At 32.8% G+C, this 21,679-nt stretch overlaps 1 protein-coding gene across 1 annotated transcript in view; it reads right to left on the bottom strand.

Moving 5' to 3' along the window:
• The window catches only part of LOC136028698 (potassium voltage-gated channel protein eag-like), a 322,053-nt gene that overhangs the window by 163,427 nt on the left and 136,947 nt on the right, over positions 1–21,679 (bottom strand). Inside the window, 1 exon segment of the mRNA XM_065706529.1 lies at positions 13,704–13,819. Coding sequence (XP_065562601.1) covers positions 13,704–13,819 — 116 coding nt within the window.

Here is a 21,679-nt window from a genome sequence, read left to right as displayed (position 1 = left end):
TCGACAAACTATGTCTTTGGAGGTGGCGTGACCCTCCACAACTCCTTTGAATATGTCATTAAGTTTTAAAATTTGGCAATTGTTCACGTATAGTTTTGTTATTGGGAAGTTTGCATACAATTTTCGAAGGTGGGGGAGGGATAGTGATTTTTTTGCTGGAGGAATTTTCCAAGAGAAAAATTTTCCATGGGAAGGGAATTTTGCAGGGATGAACTTTTCAGGGGAAATTTGACACTGAGGAATTTGTCAAATTTCTTCGAATTTGTTTTATTTGTCTTACTCTCTCATTACCAATTCAATTTTATGTGTAGAGGTCGTAAAGGTACTTGTCCGGGGTAAATTTTTAAGGAGATTGAATTGTTTAGAGAATTTTTTTGTGGAGAGGAGAAGGAATTTCTCCATGGAAGTGGAGCCCAATTTTCCCCATCAGAAATTAAATTAAAAAAAAAAAGTTATTTCAGCTGAAAATAAGGAACGACATTAAAACTTAAAACGAACAGAAATTGTTGCGCAAAAGGAATTAGCCCCTCCTCAACAACCTCACTCCTTACGCTAATGTATTAATTCCGTCGAAATTCCTTAATAATAACTCCTGAAACACAATGGTTGTTTGGAACAATAAGAAGATTTTTTAAATACTAAAAACTTTAGTGTGAAGAGCGGGGTGATAAGGAGAGGGCGACCCGTTGATATACCGAAAAGGGCTCTAAGTTTTGAAGTTTTTCCATATTATTTACACATAATATGAAGCATTTCGTCGTAACAAACTATAGGTAAGGACTGGTGCGGCTCAATAGTAGCCAAAACTCTAAGAAACAGTGTCTTGATAATATAAGATACAACAAAATAATCGAATTTTGATATTTATTCAACATATATAAAATTTGTCAAGTTTAAAGCTACCTGTTAAAAGTTACGAGCCTGAGAAAAGTTGCCCAACTTCAGAAAAAGGGGAGAAACAACCCCGAATCATCAAGTTATCTTAATGAAAATTACACCGTCAGATTCAGAACATCAGAGAGCCCTACTATAAGGGTTTTAAGCTCTTATGTACAAAAATGTGGAATTATGCTTTTTTTTGCGAGAAGTAAGATCACGGATGCGTGTTTGTTCTTGTTCGTTTTTGTTTTTGTTTTTTTCCAGGGTGATCGTATCGAACTAGTGATCCTAGAAGATCGGGAGAGGAATCATTTGATCAGAAATCAAAAGTGCGCTTTTTAAGTGACCAAGAATATTGGAGGGCAGCTAGACCCCCTTCAATTGACTCCCACAGTTCTTGGAGGAAGGGCTGCAAGCTATGAAATTTGCCCATTGTTTACGATGGTATTGGTTATTGGTAAGGATGCAGAAATTTTTCAAGTTGAATTTTTACGGCAGGAAGAGGATGGATTAAGTGGGAACATATTTCCTTGGAGCAATTTTTCATTGGGAAAGGGAATTTGCCTAGAGGAAGAGCCAGATCCTCCATAATTACTTAAGAAACGATCAGAAATTAAATAAAAACAAGTTTTTCAACTAAAAGGAAGGAGCAACAGGAAAACTTAAAACGAACAGAAATTATTGTGTCTGTGAGGGGGTTTCCCCCTCCTCAATACCTTGCTCTTTACGAAAAATCTTTTAGTACTTTAAAAAAGCTTATTGTTCTAATTAAGGAGAAATAGCCGTTGCGTTTCACAAATCATTCTTTAATGGTTGGAGCCAAAACTCAAAGTTTAGCGTAAATAGCAAGGTATTAAGAGGAAGCAACCCCTCTCATATATGTAATAATCTGTTCGTTTTTAACTTTAATGATGCTCCATACTCTCAGTTGAAAAACTTGTTTTCTATTTTATGACAGAGAATATATATCTTATATGGGATGCAAATAAAAACTAAATCGTCTTATATCTAATTTCCGCTTTCAACGGCCCATGATTGCCTAATGTGGTAATACTACCTTCAAACTGTTCATTTTCTAGATAAATGGGACGGAAAACTGGAAGCAGAAAAAGCCGTCAAGATGCAATTTTTTTTTTGAAATGTATATAAACAAGTTTATCGGTGACCCTTAATAAAGCTGTTTTTTTTTCGAGGTAAAATCTAAAAAAAAAAAAAATAAGCATGAATCGCAACATTTACCCCTTTTTTTTGTTGAAACCACACTAAAAAGCTATTTTATTTATTGATTACCGTCTCTTATTTGCATCTTTTTCTAGAAGAAATGTCCATACTAGTGATAATAAATAGTAGTGTTAATTTCCTTCATGATTTTTTTTATCCATTTGCAGTTGAAAGGTTAGATAGTGAGGATATACCGTATATAACGTATACCGTAATGTATATACCGTAGAATTTCTAAATTGTAAGCCACAAGTGACTTTCGTTTGCGGGCAAGGCGAGGGGGATAATTGTAAATAATAAGGTCTGATGATTTGATTAAGAAATCCAAAAAACTCAAAAGTTTGGATTCATCACTTCCCAATAATATATACTATTTTTGAACAATGGATAAGTTGCATAATACAGATTCTTTTCCCCTTGGGAGAGGGTCATTTATTCTTGAAGACATAGTTATTAGACCTTTTGTGTATTTTGGAAAAAAATGACTATTTGAAAGTTTTGAGCATCCAAAAAGGGTTGAGGGATGCTGGTGGTACTAAATCACTTTTGGCTCTTAAAATGGGGCACTAAAACTTTCCATATCAAATCAAACGAGCCCCCTCCCAAGTTTCTATAACAATACTTCCCGATGAAGTGGCCAGGAAAAGGACAATGGACACCACTTCTTATTAATGCACTACATCTTGGCTTTTGTTATCGATGGCTATGACTATAATGTAGTCTAGGCGTAAAAAACAAAAATTCCAGTTAATGATGATGGAATGCCAATTGCATTCCCGCTATGAACTGGTTAGGACTGTAGTTAGAAGCAAGGCTATGATTCCTCAAGTTGTAGCTTACAATAATGAACTTAACAACCTTTTAGTTGTGTTGAAGAGCAGCAATACTGCTTCTGTACTTCCAGGGCCTCTCTGTTATCTTTTTGATGTGATCAGCAGTCTGTGGTTTGTTATAGAAAGTCGTAAATTTTTCCAGTGTGGGATTATGAACAGTAAAGAAAAGTTCCTCTGGGGTTTACAAAATTTCCGCAATTTTCAAAGAAAACCTATTTATAGTCAACTAAATAGTATGAACAAGAAGCAAACGAAATTGGTTTTGCTCCAGAGGTAGATATCTTAGAGACCATACAAACTGAAATAATATAGTGTGTATAATTTTATTTTTGAGACTGGAGATTAAAAATTCTGTATTTCTTCCAGATTCTGGTAACGAATCTGTAAAGGTCAATCCAGACAATTCAAACTTTTATGAGTTTTTCTTTCTTAAATTTTTGAATTTGATCAAATTATCAAGACTTTTTAAGAATATAAAGGTTGGGCCCATAGGCAAACTTAAACAGAAGTTTAAGTTTTTTATATTTAAAATAATTTTTTTTGATATTTTATTTTCAATAATTTTCAGTTTAAAATTTAAACTCATAAATTTTCCGTTTTATAGGTGACTGGAGGCACCATCCTTTCAATAATATAATGTGACCAGGCTGCTAAAAATTATCTTCTAAATTTTTTAATAGTCCTCTCTAAGATTATCTATAAAAAATACCTTTAGAACTTTATTTTAAAGTCAATCACATTATATCTTAAGCGTGGTTCAGAAAGAGAAGCCATGTAATCTAAGTTTTTACACTTTGTTGCATTTACCATTTTTTTTAATGTCAAATTTCATTTGTCATGTTAAACCTGACGTTCATTTCATATGGAATTTCGAGTTAGTGAAAAGAACGAAAAGCCACTGTTCCTGTTTTTTATGTTTTCCCGAAATTAATTGGAAAATTAACGTTCTTAAACGCAAGAACATGAACATAGAAGACAAACCGTTAATTTTTATCTGGGCGGGGCTAAATATCCTAGTTTCAGTTTGGGAAAATTCGAAAAAAAAACACAACATGAATATGCAGGTATATCAAATGCATTTCGTAGAATCAAAGCTCTATCACAAATTGTAAGGTAGTCAGAACAGAGACAGAAAGTAATCTCAATCTATGTGCGGGGCATGCGCTAGGTAAAAGAGAAAAATCACCAAGTCTGTGTGATTCACTTAGCAGCAAGTCCAACTTATTTTTAGCTGACGATTCTATGAACTGGCAGAAACTCAATTAAAAAATCTAAAAAAGGTAAACGAGTTTCTAGGACATGCAAAAAGATACCTTGGAGGTGTTAATGAGTTCTACCATCAGTGCGAGTTTTAGAAAACAGGTTATTTTTATATTTTCCATTCTTTAACGTCATTTCAAAAAGTTTTCAAAAATGTGGGATGAAATTTGCCTCCCATAATATATTCTTTTGAAGCCCTTTATTATAGTTGTTTGGCAATGCTAAAAGCAAACATCCAAAAACATATATCAAAAGATAAATAACTAGTGCAGTATAACTTCTTTAACTCCAATTTTGAAAAATAAAATCTGTTGCTAATGGCAAGTAAGAATTTTTTTTGCAAAATATTTGGCCGAAAAAACAGTTTTTGAACTTCCTTTTCCTAGCATGAAATAGTAAAATCAAAGTTTTTTTCAAATGTCAACAAAGAGCGAAATTAAAAAATGAAACTACGCCAAATTATGAATTGGAAATTATGAATAATTTCATTTAAAATATTATACCTCAAATTTCCCTCTGGTTGGTTGATCATAAGGGTTACGCTTGAAAATTCACTAAAGTTCAATTTCTTGAAATTATACACAGAATACATTATTGACGATAAAGTTGCACTCAGTTTTCGTTTAAACTGCAAGTGTGACTGTATTTGGCCTAGGGTATCAGAGATATGATAGTTCACATGTTTCATGGCTGGAATGCAGCCAGAAAAATACCTCATTTCTTTTCTTAACCAAGCGTCGGTTATTAATGGCGGCCGTCTCTTCTTTATAAAGATATACTGTCCCAAAATGATATCCATCTTAATAATGTGCCGTTTAGAATGAAAAAATCAAAGATTAAATCATTTGCCTTAAGCCCCCTCCCCTTTAACATAATTTTTGAAAAGCTACTATCGTCAAATACTAGTTCCAGACTAAACACAAATTTCTTCTTTTGGTAAATAAATGCGAAATACTGAGCCTCTAGGTCTCTTACTATCGTAAAATAATTTCAGGCCCTCTCCTTAGGGACAAACATTGTCCCAAACCAACAACGGGGAACATTTTCTGATTGGAATGCTTTCTCTTGAGGTTTTGTTTAAGGAGATGAGCTATACTAATCTGAAGATTGTTTTGAAAGTGGAATGTTTTGTCGAAGGACACGTGGATATCAGAGAGAATTATTAAGAACAATATGGTTACCAACACGTTCCATTCTTTGACGAGAAATTCTCTGCTAAAAAATGAAAATAGAGTGGCCGGCTAATTGAACAGCGATAACTTGGGATATAAATCAGTAGATTTGTATATGTGATAAAAAAGGGATGCCTTTGAAGCATCCAAACCTACATGAATTAGACTAAAATATATTTTTGTGTCTCGAATTGCAGGTGTGGGGGAGGTGGATTACGTTTTGGGAATAGTCAGAATGTGTATACAGTGGTAGCTTCCTTATTACTTTTTACAATTATTTGTATAAGTAGTTTTCTGGAGGGAGTATTCTCAGCTATTCCTTTGTTTTACGCTTATTAGTAATTTAACACACCCCCAATACGATCAAACTTTGAAACGTATCTTATAGTTTTTTGCTATCAATTACTTTCTCACGAGACTTTGCAACTGTCCACAGACTTCGCTGTGTCCAGCAAAGACCACAGCCGAAGGTCTATAAAATTTATGGCTAAAGCCAGCAGAAAGATTAAGTCATAAACTCCTTAACAAGTGGTTCAGTTCAGTTCAGTAATTCAGTTTTAATCTCTGAATGAGACAACTCTCCTCCGCCAATCCAGAATCATTGCATTTTGAAACCTTTGACTTCAAAACTTCATGATTTTGAATCTATCACCACTTTAGTATTGAGTAGACCAAACTATTCCAGGGCTCCATCAGCTTCAAGGATACCCCCTTCCAGTGGAAAATACCCAGCATCAAATACATCGTCAAAAATAAGATCTATGGAAAGCTCCCTAATTTTGGTCAGATGACTTTGAGGGGAGGGCAGCTAAAAAGGGCATGTTAGGGGGATGGTTGTCCACTCATCAATTTTAACTCCTAAAAAGCTGCTAAGAATTTCAATTTCCAATTGAATTAGTCCCCAAAAAAGTTTTTACGGCCACCCATTCCACATGGAGTTCCTCTGAAAAAATAATCAACAAATAATGAATGAATAACACACTGAAGCCTTATGTATCTTTACTAGAGGCCTCTGATTGGCAAAATAAAAATATTATGGTAATTTCAGAAAAGATCAGATTGCGGAAAAAAAAAATAATTGGGAGAAGAAAAAGATTGTCCGACAAAACGTAACATTTTGAAGAAAATAGCCTACAATAATTTAATCGGCTAGCTTTGTCTGGTCTTATGGTTTTGGACATCACTACGTAGCAAAAAAAGAAACAATGAAATCACTAGGCGATATCACTATGTGATGAAAAGAACAGCATAAAAAATAAAAAAAAGTTTTGATAAGTACACAAACTTTTACTTGGCTCATAGTGACTAGATTTAGGCCTTTGAACGTCGTTAGTTCATCTTCATCGAATATTTGTCAGAATATTTTAATGAATAAATGGAAAATATTCTACAGGTGCGCTAGCAACGGAATTAAGTTTCCAACATCCAATCAAAATCATGCTTTGTTTGATGATTGATAAACTTCTAAGGGGATGTTTATTTCTAGACGATGTATAAAATTGCCTTTCTAGATTATATGAATGCCTTCCGTACACTCTGTATATGTTTCCTGGGTAAGGGTTTGGTATTTTATTATTCAACTGTTTTATGATTTCAACATAAGACGTTTATTTAGATTTGATAATATAGGTTCAATGCTATCCACCAACCAAATTTAATTTTTAAATTTGTTTTGCAATGTTTTCCTAAGGAATAGAAATACGTTAAAAATTTGTGGAAAATCGTTGAAAAAAGGAAAATTTCCTTACTTTTAAGCAAGTCATTCCAAATCATCATCTTGGAAAAGTTTTGTGAAATACCAAATGTTCCGTCGTAAGGAGCTTTAAATTAAGGAACAACATGGACTAATAGTAATTAAAACTTAAAAAAGGAAGTTTATAATGACAAAAAACATATAAAAATGGCTTTTTATGGTAATTGTGAAGTCAGAAGATTAACTAAATCTTAAAATTAGCCATCAGAAGCTACGCGCCTGAGGATATTTCGCTAATTGCTGAAAAAAGTTGGAACACCCGAATAAGTGCAATGGCAGTCTAGATACAATTATACAATGTGAGTCAGTACATCAGAAAACCGGATTGTAGAGGTTTCAAGCCCTACAAAGATTTGGTATTTTATATTTTTTTTCTCCTGAAGGAAGATCATAGAGTCTTTATTTCTTGATTTTTTTTTTCTGTGTGTTATTGTATCTAGCCCTAGAATATCAGGATCATACTTTATAAGAACATCTTAGAAGTTGTATCGCCTTTATGTGTAGCAAAATAGATTGTAGCACAGCAAAATGGTGTTTTCAGCCATTCTGTTCCGCAAAACGACAATTTTGGCCGAAAGGGTGCCAAAAAGCCACCAAGTAAAAATTTTAAGATAGCCAAGCGAAAGATCGAAATATTTTGGAAATATCGAAAACAATTTATTTAGCTTTACAGTTTCAGAGATAGTAATATCACCTGGTGGCGATTTTTTTCCTTAGAATACACGTAGTCAATACACAAAACAGTTAATGTAGATGTCTATTTCAAAGCCTCATGTTCCTATGTTTATTCATTCCTAATGTTGATTCAAATTGGATAAAAAATTACGCATAATGTTGCTTGATTGCAGATGAGCCATCCTGAAGAAATGCCAGTGGATCTTTTTGAACGAGGGGGCGAGTGTCCTTGAAGCCTAAAAAAGCACAGTTCTATGCTCATATTTCGAAAGGCTCCGAGAGATTTAGGGTAAAAATATAAAGATGCTTGGTTGAGACGGAAGGGGGAATTAATCTCTAGTTTCTCTGAATTTCCGGGTATGCAATACGACAAAACCTGTAAATCTGGTGCTAGGTGAATGATAGAACACATATTATTGTGGCATATCTTTTTCCTTACAACATAAAACATTTCAACCACATGCCTACCACCACAAAGGTGGGGAGGAGAGAAAGGGGACATTCTATCGTCAGGACATTTCTGAAGGTGAGGGGGGGATATGGACAAGGGCTACTAGAATTGTTTTGGTTGAAGTTAAAATTCAACGTCCATGGGAATGTCCCTACAAAAATGTTTTTGTTGAAATAGTTTGTCTTGGAAACCGTGAAAATGACGATTCCATTATTAATGCTTAATATTTCTGACTCCCTCTCCCTTTTCTCAACAAATATTTTATGGGTACATTACATTTTTTCAGGGATCATGACCATTTTTGAAGCATTGTTTAAGAAAATTTAATTTTAAATGATATGAATTTGGCTTAAAAAGGAGTAGTAGCACTCCTTCACATTCAAGAGAACCATGGGTCAAACAGCTCGTTGTAATAAACTCTGTTAATCCACAATGTGTTCTTTTAAGTAATTTAATTTGTTATAGGGAATTTTTTTTTTTAAATGCAACGAAAAATAAAAACACAGAGCTCAAAATAAAAATTATTTTCGTTAAAGGACGAATAACATTCTAATCATAGAAGACCTAGGGGACGTTAGCCCTTCCCTGTTTAAGATAATTTATGTTCATTTTAAGTTAGACTTGGCTATTTATTGTGATTCTTGGTCCTTTTGGGTTCCCTTTATTTCTTGATAATCATTTATGGTCTATTTAAGCTTGAATTATTATTTAGCTTTATTTTTACTCGTCTTTGATTTAACATAGCCCTAAACTGTTCTACGAAAAATTCAATTGTGAAAGAAATAAAAAAAATAATTTATAGAAAAGAGGACAGTTTTCAAAAGCATTAATGAATGATGTAAAGCGTATATGGTGCTTGGAGCACTCATGACGCCTTTGGGGGAGGGTTTGAATTTATGTTAGGGGTTTATAGTTTAAAAAATAACAAACTAAACCAAACTTTGGGTATCTGCGGCAAAGAGGAATACAAAAAAATGTGAGACAATAAAGATAAGATAAACAATTTTGTTTTAATTAAAGCAATTAAAAATCTTACCCTGAATCGAACTAAATATACCAACATGGAAAAAATTTTTTTTAGTATTAATAGACTGAGAATAAAATTTACACTAAGCAAAGAAATTATTACTCCTCTTTGCATTAATACCTTGCAATTGAGCCCAGGCCATACACAGGAGGAGGTTCTCGGAGCCTCCCCGCCCTAAAAATCATAAAATTTTCTAGATTCCAGCGTAATTCTTATTGAAATCATCAATATTTCAGCGATTTGCACACCCAAAAATATTCTCGCGCACATGCCTTGATTTAGCTCTAATAGTCTAAGCTTTGAAATACAACCTGTATTAAAACATAGAATAATCTAAACCTAAAAATTGAGCTATAATAGTTTACAAGCCATTAAAATCTTAACCTGCATCATATTTTTTCACCATTAGCTGCGCAGGCAAGTTTGCACAAGTTTCATTTTAGTTACTAACATCAAAAACAAGAAGAACAATAGGAATTCTTTTTCGTAAGACAGTGAAAATCTAATTTGAATGAATACTTCGGCCCTATGTCCAAGGGCCGATCAAAGCGATACATAAACATACATAAAAAAAAGAAAAATTTACAACAACATACTACCGATAAAACTAAACTGATTTTTTTTTAAACAGTCCCAGCATCTTTACTTCAGGGAAGTTCAGCCAGGACTGATAAATGAAGTCAGATGAAACAAGGCAATTCATTGAAAAGAAAAAAGAATAAACACCAATAAGTTTTTAGTGTTAATCTTCCTTTTTTGGCAGCTAACCTCAAGTGTCTATTTCTGACTGGTTCTATATTAATATCTACTGATTTTTTTTAAAAACTTTGTAAGATCGTTTTTAATTAAATTTGTGCATAGAGCATTTAGTGAATATTCCCCCAAGTCCCTATTTAAAGAAATATTATTATTAATCTTAAGTCTGATTTCAATTACTTGACTTCTGATTGCTTGAAGACTGATTTTAAATAGTGACTTCATCGCTATTTTTCATTTTAGATACTGTGTTAGCTGGCGCAAAGTCATCCGACGCAACCCGTTTTTCAATGTAACGTCCATAAACCAAATTTCTATGACGATACATCTAATTTCTTTACTCTGTACTTTTCCAGTAACTGACCCGGTCACTTTCCATCGGAACAAATCTCCAGTTTGGAACAAATTTAGTCAAATAAGCCAAAACAATAGGAAATAATTTAAAGAAAAAGTGTTTATTTAATTTATGCCATGAAAATTAGGCAAGAAGACATGCAAACTACTATATCTGAAAATGAACTGTATGCTAAAGAAAAAAGTTTACACAATGAACGATTTACGGATGATCTTTAACCGCAGTGAAAACCATTCAGTGTCAATACAGGTAAAACCAAAAACAATGTGAAAACATAAATTGGCGAATACTTCCGTACACACACGATTTATTTCAAAACTTCTTCAACTACATCATAATCCTACAAATAAAAGCCTACAACAATCATAACGCCCGTAAACGTGATAAGTGAGCATACAGGTTTATTTCCCCTGCGATTAAAGTTATATGTTTTTTTGTACCTATGACCCATGTGTAGTAACTACTGCAACACTCCTTGGGGATTTAACATCGGAGGTTCGGTCTTTGCTGTTGTTTAAAGAGTTCAGTGATCACAGGGTGCTGTTGCTTAAACAGTTCTGTGATCACAGGTTTTCAGCATTTTCAAGTTTTTAGACGGCAATAGTTAGTACAGTTTTACAAACAGCTACTAAGTTTAGGTTGTGACTGGAACTTCAGAACAGTGTTACCAGATGTAGCATAATTATGCGGAACGTAGCATAATTAGGAACCAAAAGCATCCAAGCATAATCCTCCTTATGATAGCATAATTGTAGCATAATCTAAGACGATTTAGAGCAACTCACAACGTCAAATCAATGAAACGAACACCAAAGATGGTTTATCGAATTTTTCGACCAAACTAAAGTACAACTTTCGGCACAGTGACAGACTACGAGCCATCTGGTATTTTTTTGGTCTGATCCTGTGGTCTATGATCTATGGCAAAGGAACTTCATAAGGATTATGCAACTTCCAAGTGTGTATCAACATAGTTGCTGGATCCATCCTTGCCATGAACTTCATTAGACTTTCAGCACCCATCCTTACCTATTGCCTCTAGAATGTAGTAGGAACTTACGTGTAGGATAAACGGGAATTTCTCAGATACCGTTTTATTTCATATTCAAATTTACAGTCCCCTTCAACTCTGCTTTAGTGCAATTCTTCCGTCTGAATTTCCGCGACTATATACTCAGAAATATTATTTCAGGCGTGAGACACAGTATAACATATGACATAATTTACTTGAGTCTGTGCTTAGTAGTTCGCAAGTACTCTTAAATAATTGTGGTTTTAAGTACCTAATTATGTTACTTAAGCATTCAGTGATTTAGGAAAGTTGTACTTCAGACCTAATTACTTCGATTTTGCTCTTAAGCAGTACTTAAGCACTTGCTAGTATTGGCTAAAATGCACTTTTTCTTACTTGAGCGCCCCTCCGCCTCACTCTCATGTCAACGTTGCATCGTGTTTATCGATGTCATATATCAATATATGAAAAATGAAAGCATATTTTTTTAACTACACAACATTTTTTTCATAGTATTTTTACTCCCATTCAAATCCTCACAAGTTTTTCTTGTGATACTTATTTTCTGGGACCTGGAAAATCATGGAAGGGTAAGATTTCAGTAAAAAAAAAAAATTGTATCAAGAAGGCATGCTTAATTTTCTTTTTAAAAAGTTTTTCCTACTATCAGGTTTTCCTTTACTTTTTTCCTATTTTGAATTTCTTATTTCTAAATTCTTTGATTAATCAGTCATTTCTATCCAAACAAAGATAATTACGACATTTATGATAGAGAAAGCATAAGTGCCTTTTTCATCCCAAGAATAAAAGAAACCTGACATAGCTTATTAATAAGAAATCCCTAGTTTCCATTACCTATTAATTTTGAATGCTGTATTGGTATTCGTCTGGTTATCCATTCCATTACAGCTTTATCCCCAGCTTTATCTAAAAAAGAATAGTAGCCACAAAATTGCATGTGTTTCATTTTTCTCAGACCAGTAGATTTAATATATTATTTTACTTATTTTCTTTTCTATCACTAAAGGGCTCTTAATTATTATGAGATCCTTTTCTAACGTGAAAAAAGGTATAACAACTTTTCAAATAGCTCCTTTTATTGGCAGGAAAAAGTTTTCAAGTAGCAAAAGGCCTTCAAGTGTTTTTCTTACTTTAAATATGGATATCTAAAACTTGAAAAAAAAATCATATGAGCTTGTCTTTAATGATTGCAAAAAAGAGGAAAAAAATATACTTTATTTAAATTTATATAACTGTATAATTGAATAAAGTTATATTCATATATTTATATAATCACGATCCTTGCTTTCAGTTGAAGATACTTGTTTTTTTTTATTATTTAATTTGACTGCGTTTGACTAATTTTCAATGTAAGGAAAAATAGGCTAACAACTCTTTTTCTTAGGAAACATTCTACCATTGTCAAAAAAAACAAATAAGTACAAACAAAATATTTGATATCCAAATTGAGTAAAGGCGTACATTCTATTTGTATATGAAGATAGAATTATGTAGATTTATAGGAGCATAGGTCTACAGATCATGGGCTGGAAGATATTACTAAGTGAAAAGCCTTACCAAAAGATAATTTGGCAGTTAATTTTAGTCGAACCACTCACCAGAAATCTCAGCAAAATTATTAAACGATTGAATAGATTATGTGGCTGATCACAGTCCAAAATAAAATAACCTTACTAACAAACAAACTTAAAGTCTAACGCCTTAGTTTTGGAAATCTTTGCGGCCAATGCAAGAGCTTATTTCTGATATTCTTTCAAACAAAGATAGATGCTTTGTAAGCTCCCATCTCCTTCTTTGGAGCCTTTTTCGTCCCTGTGTAATGACCTTCATATTCGTTTCTTTACAGAGATTCACTTTTTCTAATGTCTATTTCTTTTTACCTATATCAGCAATTTATGGTAATATTATCGGTAATATTATCTGTCTATCGGAGGACTCATGTTTCAGAACCATACTTAACCACTGTCATCACTGTAGCTTCCACCGACGTAGGCTAACAATGTTGGGCAGGTCAAAGCGAAAATAAAAAAAAAATCCAGTCTTAAAGGCGAGGCCCAAATTCAAAAAACAATGAAAAGCGTTAATGCAGTATATTCAAGGCCGCATCCAGGGAGGAGATCTAGGAGTTTTACCCCCCCCCCTCAAAATTTTTGTTCGACTCGTAAAAGCGTAACAGAATCCATATAAACAATTTTTGATGCTTCTTTAAAGTTTTCTTTTTGTAGCCCCTCACCTCCGAACAAAAATCCTGGATACGGCCCCGAGTATAATATATAGTAGCTACTTACATGAGTGAAATTTGACTGTTTAGTATCCTTAATGGGTACATGTGAGGAAAATTGTGAAACTAGAACTGATCTACTTCTTGTCACTGTCCGGGCCAATTTAGCAAATTTACTTAAGCCTACAAAGAGAAAAGAAACAAACATTACGTATTCAAACTTGTGGAAAAAGAATAAATAACATTTACTCTTTTTGTAGCAAAAAGAAGGTAAGAATAATTTAGAAGAAGGTGGGTATTTGAAAAATTAGCCTAAGCTACTATCTACACTTTAGTTAAAAAAAAAAAAAAACAGAAGAACTTTGGTCCAGGTAAATTCTTTATTAGTCTATTAATTTTATTGTTGTTTAAAATTTGAAAAAAAAGTGTTTGGTGGTAGGTAGTGAAGAACTGATTGAAAGTCATTTGAATACTAAAGTACCGATGACAATAAAAAACCAATTTGATTATTTTAATTGGTTCGACAGAAACTCTAACAACTGTATATATCCTTAAAATTTGTAAAATCAGGAATTTAATTTTTAATGAAAAAAATGCCATGTGCAGTTTGGCCAGCACATAGTCAGTTATAATCTTTGAAAATCTTTTAATCAGGCCCTCCAATAGCCTTCAAATGGCTCATTAAAACTGATAGATTATTTGAACTACCCTTTTTCCATGACTACCTACCTTAGTTCTGCTCTAGGATGAATGATCTATCAACAAATAAAATGAAATAATTTTTAAATGATTCTGAAAAAGGCTTATGCCAGCTTTGCCTCTTATTCAGATTCTCTGTCTTGACTTTTTCTCCAATTAGCAATGACTCTCAACTTTTTCATCACTGTCAACCAACTGGATTTAATTCTGTTTTTTAGTTAGGCCAAAAATATGACAACAAATGCTTTATGACAGTGTAGCTTTCCATAAAAATTCAAATATTTTTTGGAATTAACAGATTGTTAATGATGAAAAGCGTTTTCAAGTTTAGCTTACTAGTTTTCGCTCATTTTTCGCTTATTTTACACTTATTTTTTCCATATTTTTGGCTTTGCATAAGCCCAAAATATGACAACAAACGTCTTATGGAAGGTGTAGCTTTCCTTAGAAAGTTCAATCATTTTTTCAAATCAACAGATTGTTGATGATAAAGAGCATTTTCAAGTTTCGCTATTAGATTTTGCTTATTTTTTGCTTTTTTTAGCTTTTGCATTGGCCAAAAATCAACAAATAGCTGAAGACGTAACTTTCATTAGAAATTTTAGTTATTTTTTTGGAATCAATAGATTGATAAGGATGAAAAGTGTTTTCAAGTTTAGCTTATTAGTTTTCGCTTTTTTTCATATTTTTGGCTTTTGTATAAGCCAAATATATGACAAGAAATAGCTTATAAAGGTGTAAATCTCCCTAAAAAGTTTAATCATTTTTTGGAATCAGCAGATTGTTAATAATGAAAAGTATTTTCAAGTTTAAATTATTAGTTTTCGTTTTTTTTTTACATATTTTTTACTTTTGTACAAGCCAAAAACATGACAACAAGTAGCTTATGAAAGTGTGGCTTTCCTTAGAAACTTCAATCAGTTTTTTGAATCAACATATTGTTAATGATAAAAAGCGTTTTCAGGTTTAGCTTATTAATTTTCGCTTTTTTGCATATTTTTTGCTTTTGCATAAGCCAAAAATATGACAACAAATAGCTTACGAAGGTTTAGCTTTCCTTAGAAAGTTTAATCAGATTTAAAAATCGACTGTTAATGATGAAAAGTATTTTCAAGCCTAACTTATTAGTTTTCACTTATATTTTGAGTATTTAACGTGATAACACTGATAAATAGGCAATACCGCACAGTACACTTTATAATTTTGACAGAAAGAAAATATATTAGAAAATCATGATGTTCCGGTACAAATAGACCTAACATAGGTCAAGGGGGGCAAAAAATGTTTTTATTTTGGTATCCTTGGTAATTTAACAATTGGCAATATATACTTGTAGCAAAAAGGAGCTATATAACCATTCACATTATTTGTCTTTAGATGCTTGAAAAAATTTACAAAATCCAAAACAATTTTTGTTTTGAATCAAATGAGACCTAAATCTTCTCGATATATAAGGTTTCACAACCCCACCATCAAACGATATGATTCTTGTTGTAATTTCATTTTTTTTTTCTCTTTTTAACATGTTTCCAACACCTTCTGTTAAAGCAACTGAGAGAAGTTCAAAGGGAAGACTGATATTTCCAAGCATGTTGTTCGAACTGTTATTCCCTTAATAACTCAAAGGATTCTCATTGTTCACCCTTTTAGGGATAAGTTAATTTTATCTAAAGATACATAAAAGGATTATCGCTCAGTCTTTATACGGGCCAGTATTAAATTGATTAGTTGATGGGAATTTGTATTGTATTCTGGATTCCCTTGATTGCAAAGGTGGAAGGTAAATAGTATCTCAGCTGAAATCCTGCGAGGCCAGAAGCTATAACCAAAATCCTTTTGGAAAAATTGAACATGGCTTTAACTGTAGAGACTCAAAAAAGGCAAAAGCATTCAAAGTTGGTTTTCGTAAGATTGCAAAGGCCGAAGATAAAGAGCATTTCAGCTGAATTCCTGCAAGGCCAAAAACTAGAACTAAAATCGTCTTGGAAATATTGAATATAGTCTTAACTGTAGAGATTCAAATAAAGCAAAAGCATTGGTTTTTGTAAGATTAAATAAAAAAACAAGTTTTTTTAACTGAAAGTAAAGAGCGACATTAAAACTTAAAACGCACAGAAATTACTTCGTATATGAAAGAGGCTGCTTCCTCATCAACGCCCCGCTCTTTACGCTAAAGTTTGACTCTTTCTCTCAATTCTTCTTTTTAAAACAGTAAAAACTTTAGCGTAAAGAGCGGGGTGTTGATGAGGAAGCAGCCTCTTTCATATACGAAGTAATTTCTGTGCGTTTTAAGTTTTAATGTCGCTCCTTACTTTCAGTTAAAAAAACTTGTTTTTTTATTTAATTTCTGAACGTTTTTGAATCAATGCATGTTTTGATTTTGGCTCTCCGTAGAGGAATAATCAAAACAAAATTTGCATATTTTTTTTTTGGCTCAATGGCTTTCTCATAATTTTGATCGAATGATTTTGAGAAAAAAAGAGCGGGGGACGAAGCCTAGTTGCCCCCCGATTTTTTGGTTAATTAAAAAGGCAACTAGAACTTTTGTATTCTCATGTTTTTATTACATATATGAGGGGATTCGCCCCATCGTCAGTACCTCGCTCTTTACACTAAAGCTTAAATTTTATCCCAATTCATTAAGAATGACCCCCTGAATCACAAAACCCGTAGAATAAGTAGTCGAAATTACTGAAAATACTTTAGCGTAAAGAGCGAGGTATTAGAAGGAGGTGAGCCCCTCATATGGGTAATAATTTCTGTTTGTTTTAAGTTTTATTGCTGTTCCTTACTTCCAGCTGAAAAGGCTTTTTCACTTTTATTTTTTAATTGTTTTTTTTTAAATAATGCTAGTAAATCCTGCTCTCCCTTCATGGAAATTTCCTTCTCTCATTACAAATTCTCGAAGGAAAGTTCCCCCAGCATATCCCCCTCTTCTCAACCCCTCCCCCAAACCAAAAAATCCTCCTGAAAACGCCTGTATACTTCCCAATAACCATTACTATATGTAAGCACAGGTCAAAGTTTGTAACTTGTTGCCCCTCCCACGGGGACTGTGGGGGAGTAAGTCGTCCCCAAAGACATAGTTATAAGGTTTTTCGACTACGCTGAATAAAATGGCTATCTCAGAATTTTGATCCGTTGACTTTGGGAAAATAATTAGCGTGGGAGGGGGCCTAGGTGCCCTCCAATTTTTTTGGTCACTTAAAAAGGGCACTAGAACTTTTCATTTTCGTTAGAATGAGCCCTCTTGCAACATTCTAGGACAACTGGGTCGATACGATCACCCCTGGGGAAAAAAAACAACAAAAAAACAAATAAACACGCATTCGTGATCTGCCTTCTGGCAAAAAATGCAAAATTCCACATTTTTGTAGATAGGAGCTCGAAACTTCTACAGTAGGGTTCTCTGATACGCTGAATCTGATGGTGTGATTTTTTTTGTGACTTTTAGGGGGCGTTCCCCCTATTTTCTAAAATAACGCAAATTTTCTCAGGCTCGTAACTTTTGATGGGTAAGACTAAACTTGATGAAACTTATATATTTAAAACTAGCATTAAAATACGATTCTTTTGATGTAGCTATTGGTATCAAAATTCCATTTTTCAGAGTTTTGGTTACTATTGAGCCGGGTCGCTCCTTACTACAGTTCGTTACCACGAACTGTTTGATTGCAAAGACCGAAGGTAAAGAGTATCTTAGCTGAAATACTGCAAGGCGAGAAACTAGAACTAAAATCGTCTTGGAAATATTTAATATAGCCTTAACTGTAGAGACTCAAATAAAGCAAAAGCATTGTAAGTTGGTTTTTGTAAGATTACAAAGGTCGAAGGCAAAGGGTATCTCAGCTGAAATCCTACAAGGCCAAGAACTAGAACCAAAACAGTTTTGGAAAAATTTAATATAAATAAAGGTTTTGGAAAATTGACTAAAAAAGCAAAATCATTGTAAGTTGAAATGCAACTTATTGGAATAGCAATTGTAAAAAAGTAAGGAAAAACCCACAAGTATAAAACAACTGTATGAGGATACAGATTTCAAAAGGGACTTGTACATATATATACATACAGTTGTACATATATATATATATATATACATATGTATATATATATATATATATATATATATATATATATATATATATATATATATATATATATATATATATATATATATATATATATATATATATATATATATATATATATATATATATATATAATGAAAAGAGAAATCACCAGTGCAACAGCACAAACACATATTAAAAAAAAAAAAAAAATGCGTTTCTTATCTTCTGAAGCCATTTTGAACATGTAAATTATTTTTTTTTTCTTCAATAATGCGATAAATAGAAAATGGAATTTTGTTCAACTTTGGAGCTAATTGGCCTTGCTCATATTAATTTGCCTTGCTCACGTTATTGTCAAAAAATTATGGATCTCTGTCATCATTTTCTTATCAATTAAGAAAAACAACAATACCAACTAAGTCTAATTTGTCTTTTTTAATAAAAAGACAAATTAATATGTATCTTGAGTAAGCTTTTTCTTTGTAGGTCACTCAAGCATATACAATCCAGCATGCATATAGACTAAACACCCTATTGGCGTATATCCCTACAAAAACAACAACTGCTATTGAGGAGTCTGGGGGTAAAAAAATTGTCCAACCGAAATTTCTTGGACTTTCAGCTCCCTGAGAGACTTTGAGTCTATTGAAGATGTAGTGAGGAAAATCTAAAATCATTATATTCATCAAAATAGCAGTTCTGTAATATTTTCAGAACAACTACTGGGATTAAGTTAAAACTTTCAGGGGCTGGGAACGCAAGGGACATTCAAACATTATGTTTGGTCAAGGAATAAGAGTGACAAAATATTTTCATACCCTGAATACTGGCTCACCCAAAAAAGTAAAAGATTAAACCTTATCTGTTCCGTAATCTTTTGAGTCAAGGGCGCTCTTGTGCACACAAAAGTTTAAAATTTGTTTTTCTCGAAAATGAGTCCAAAACTTTTCTCCCCCAAGCAAAGAAATTGTTATGCCAAAATATTACATAAAAGGGTTCTTTTGATAAAATCGCCGATTTAGGCCTGTGTATACTCAAGACTGTTCAGAAGATGGAGCTCAAGATAGTCCTTGTGGAACATCAAAATCAAGTATGTTTTCAATTGAATTTAAATTATAGCCCCCTTCATATCCACCCGGAATTTATAGTAAAACAATGATTGCAATTTTATTACACAAAGTTACAACTGATCGAAAAATGTGATTGAATGTTCAAATTTTGACCAAGACTTAAATCATAATCCAGCAAAATAATTCATAAGCATAAAAAAACTTAAAAACCTTGTAAACACCTCGAATATTAGTCTATAATAAAATTTTATCAAATAAAACAAAGATAAGTTACTATTGGGTGATAAATGTAAACAAAAACAAACAGTTATTAAAATGTGTAGTCCTATCCAACATAAAGATAATACACACAACTGTAGACGAATAAAGGAATATTGAATCGAACTGACACTGAGAAGAATAATCGATTAAAACTGAAAGCAAATAGAAATTACAACAAACAGGAATAGGGTTACGGCCATTTAAACCTACTAAAAGCCGGCTTCATTAATTTGCACCTCACTCAAAATAAAACTATTTAGATATATTCTCTTAATTAACTATAGCGCTGACAAATAAAAATTACTCGAACTTTCAGGAATTAATAAAGTTATGAATCAAGCAATCAGTTTGTTTTTACTAGTTCTACCTAGTAAACTTGAGTATCATGGTGATTTTTTTTTCTCTTTTAGCTGATATTTTGACGAATAAAGTCCATGCTCTTCGAAATTCATATCTTTTTCAATAAGACACAGATGACACTCAAGTCATTTAGGAAGTAGCATTGTTGAAAACCCAACGCAAGAAAAATACAGCCCCCTCCTTGAACAAGAAGAAAAATGAAAATCAAGTAGTTGCAGGCATCAAGCCATAGTTTGATTATAGAGAAAGCTAAGACAGATAGTCCGAGTGAGTGAGAGGCAAATCTGGAATAAGTCCTTTTTAGTATTGTATAAAAGTGGTGTCATTTCGCTTGATACAAAACTCACACAACAAAACAGGAATAAAAACAAAAAACAAAATTCTTAAATGGCCCAATGAAAAAAAATATATATTCCCAAAGCTCTCAATGGTCTTGTAGCCATCATGAAGTTAACAAACTTTACTATACGATTTTAACTTTCTATAAAACTTCAGAAACTTAGTTTTCAATAAAGCTCTAGTTATTCATAATTCTACACATACGGGAAAATATTAAGAGCCAGTTTGTTTGGATCAGTTTTTCAAAAATATGTTGTATAAACAGCGCAGCACTAACTGTTCTTCGTTTTAAGTTTCAATTTCACTCTTTACTTTCATCGAAAAATTGTTTTTAATTAATTTTTAGTAAACGCTAATGAGACTCTAGCCTTTACAACATTTAGCGGGTGGTAACCTTATGCCATTTTATGGTAACTTACGTTACCAAAACATGCTTTCGTCCAATTTCAGTGGTTGTCACGGACAACCACTCAAACCAGACATTTACGCACGAATTTCTTTTGGGGGTTGGGGGTAAACAACAAAAATGTATTTTATTTGATAATTTGAGTAGGAAATTTGCAGAAACCTGTAAAATTTAGAATTTCTGGGGGTCCAAACCCCGATCCTCTACCCTCAGCACATTCCTGATATTGGTTATAAAAGCTGTTTAACTCTTTAATTTCAGTTTATTTGACTAGCATAATTTTAAAAGCTTACTTTTTTCCAAAGGTAGTTGCAGAATATCATTATGCAAAACACTTAAATTTCCCTTTGCAAGGACATACAAAAATCGGAAATGAAAAACTAACTTAGTGCCTGGCGTCTTAATTAAAAATATAAACTGGTCTTAACTTTTTGATCGGGTGCCATATGGGTCCAAGAAGTTGAAACAGGAGGCTATATCTACAAAAAGGAAACTAACTAATTTTTCCAGATGATATCTAAACAATGATTGAGTAATAGCTGTCATGTGGTCGGCGCACATTACTACAATTTTGACCTGGTGCCATTGGGCGCCCAAAAGTGTATTTGGGGTCACTCCGATTAGTTTTCACTCAAAAATGCATTACATCTTGCAATTCTTAGAATAACAATTTTCCAAACTTTTTGTAATCATTCATTCTATATGATGAGGCTGGTGAGAAATAATATAATGGAAACAAAATTACTCTTTATTAAGATGACGTTACTATGAAGACTATGGAAAAAAAGTGGATTTAAAGCACAAACCCTAACCAGCGTTAACATGAAATATAAAAATA

This window comes from Artemia franciscana, chromosome 7 (genome assembly GCF_032884065.1).
Source record: "Artemia franciscana chromosome 7, ASM3288406v1, whole genome shotgun sequence".
Taxonomy (NCBI): domain Eukaryota; kingdom Metazoa; phylum Arthropoda; class Branchiopoda; order Anostraca; family Artemiidae; genus Artemia; species Artemia franciscana.
Note: the sequence above shows the minus strand (reverse complement) of the source record. Positions and strands in the feature narration are given on the sequence as shown.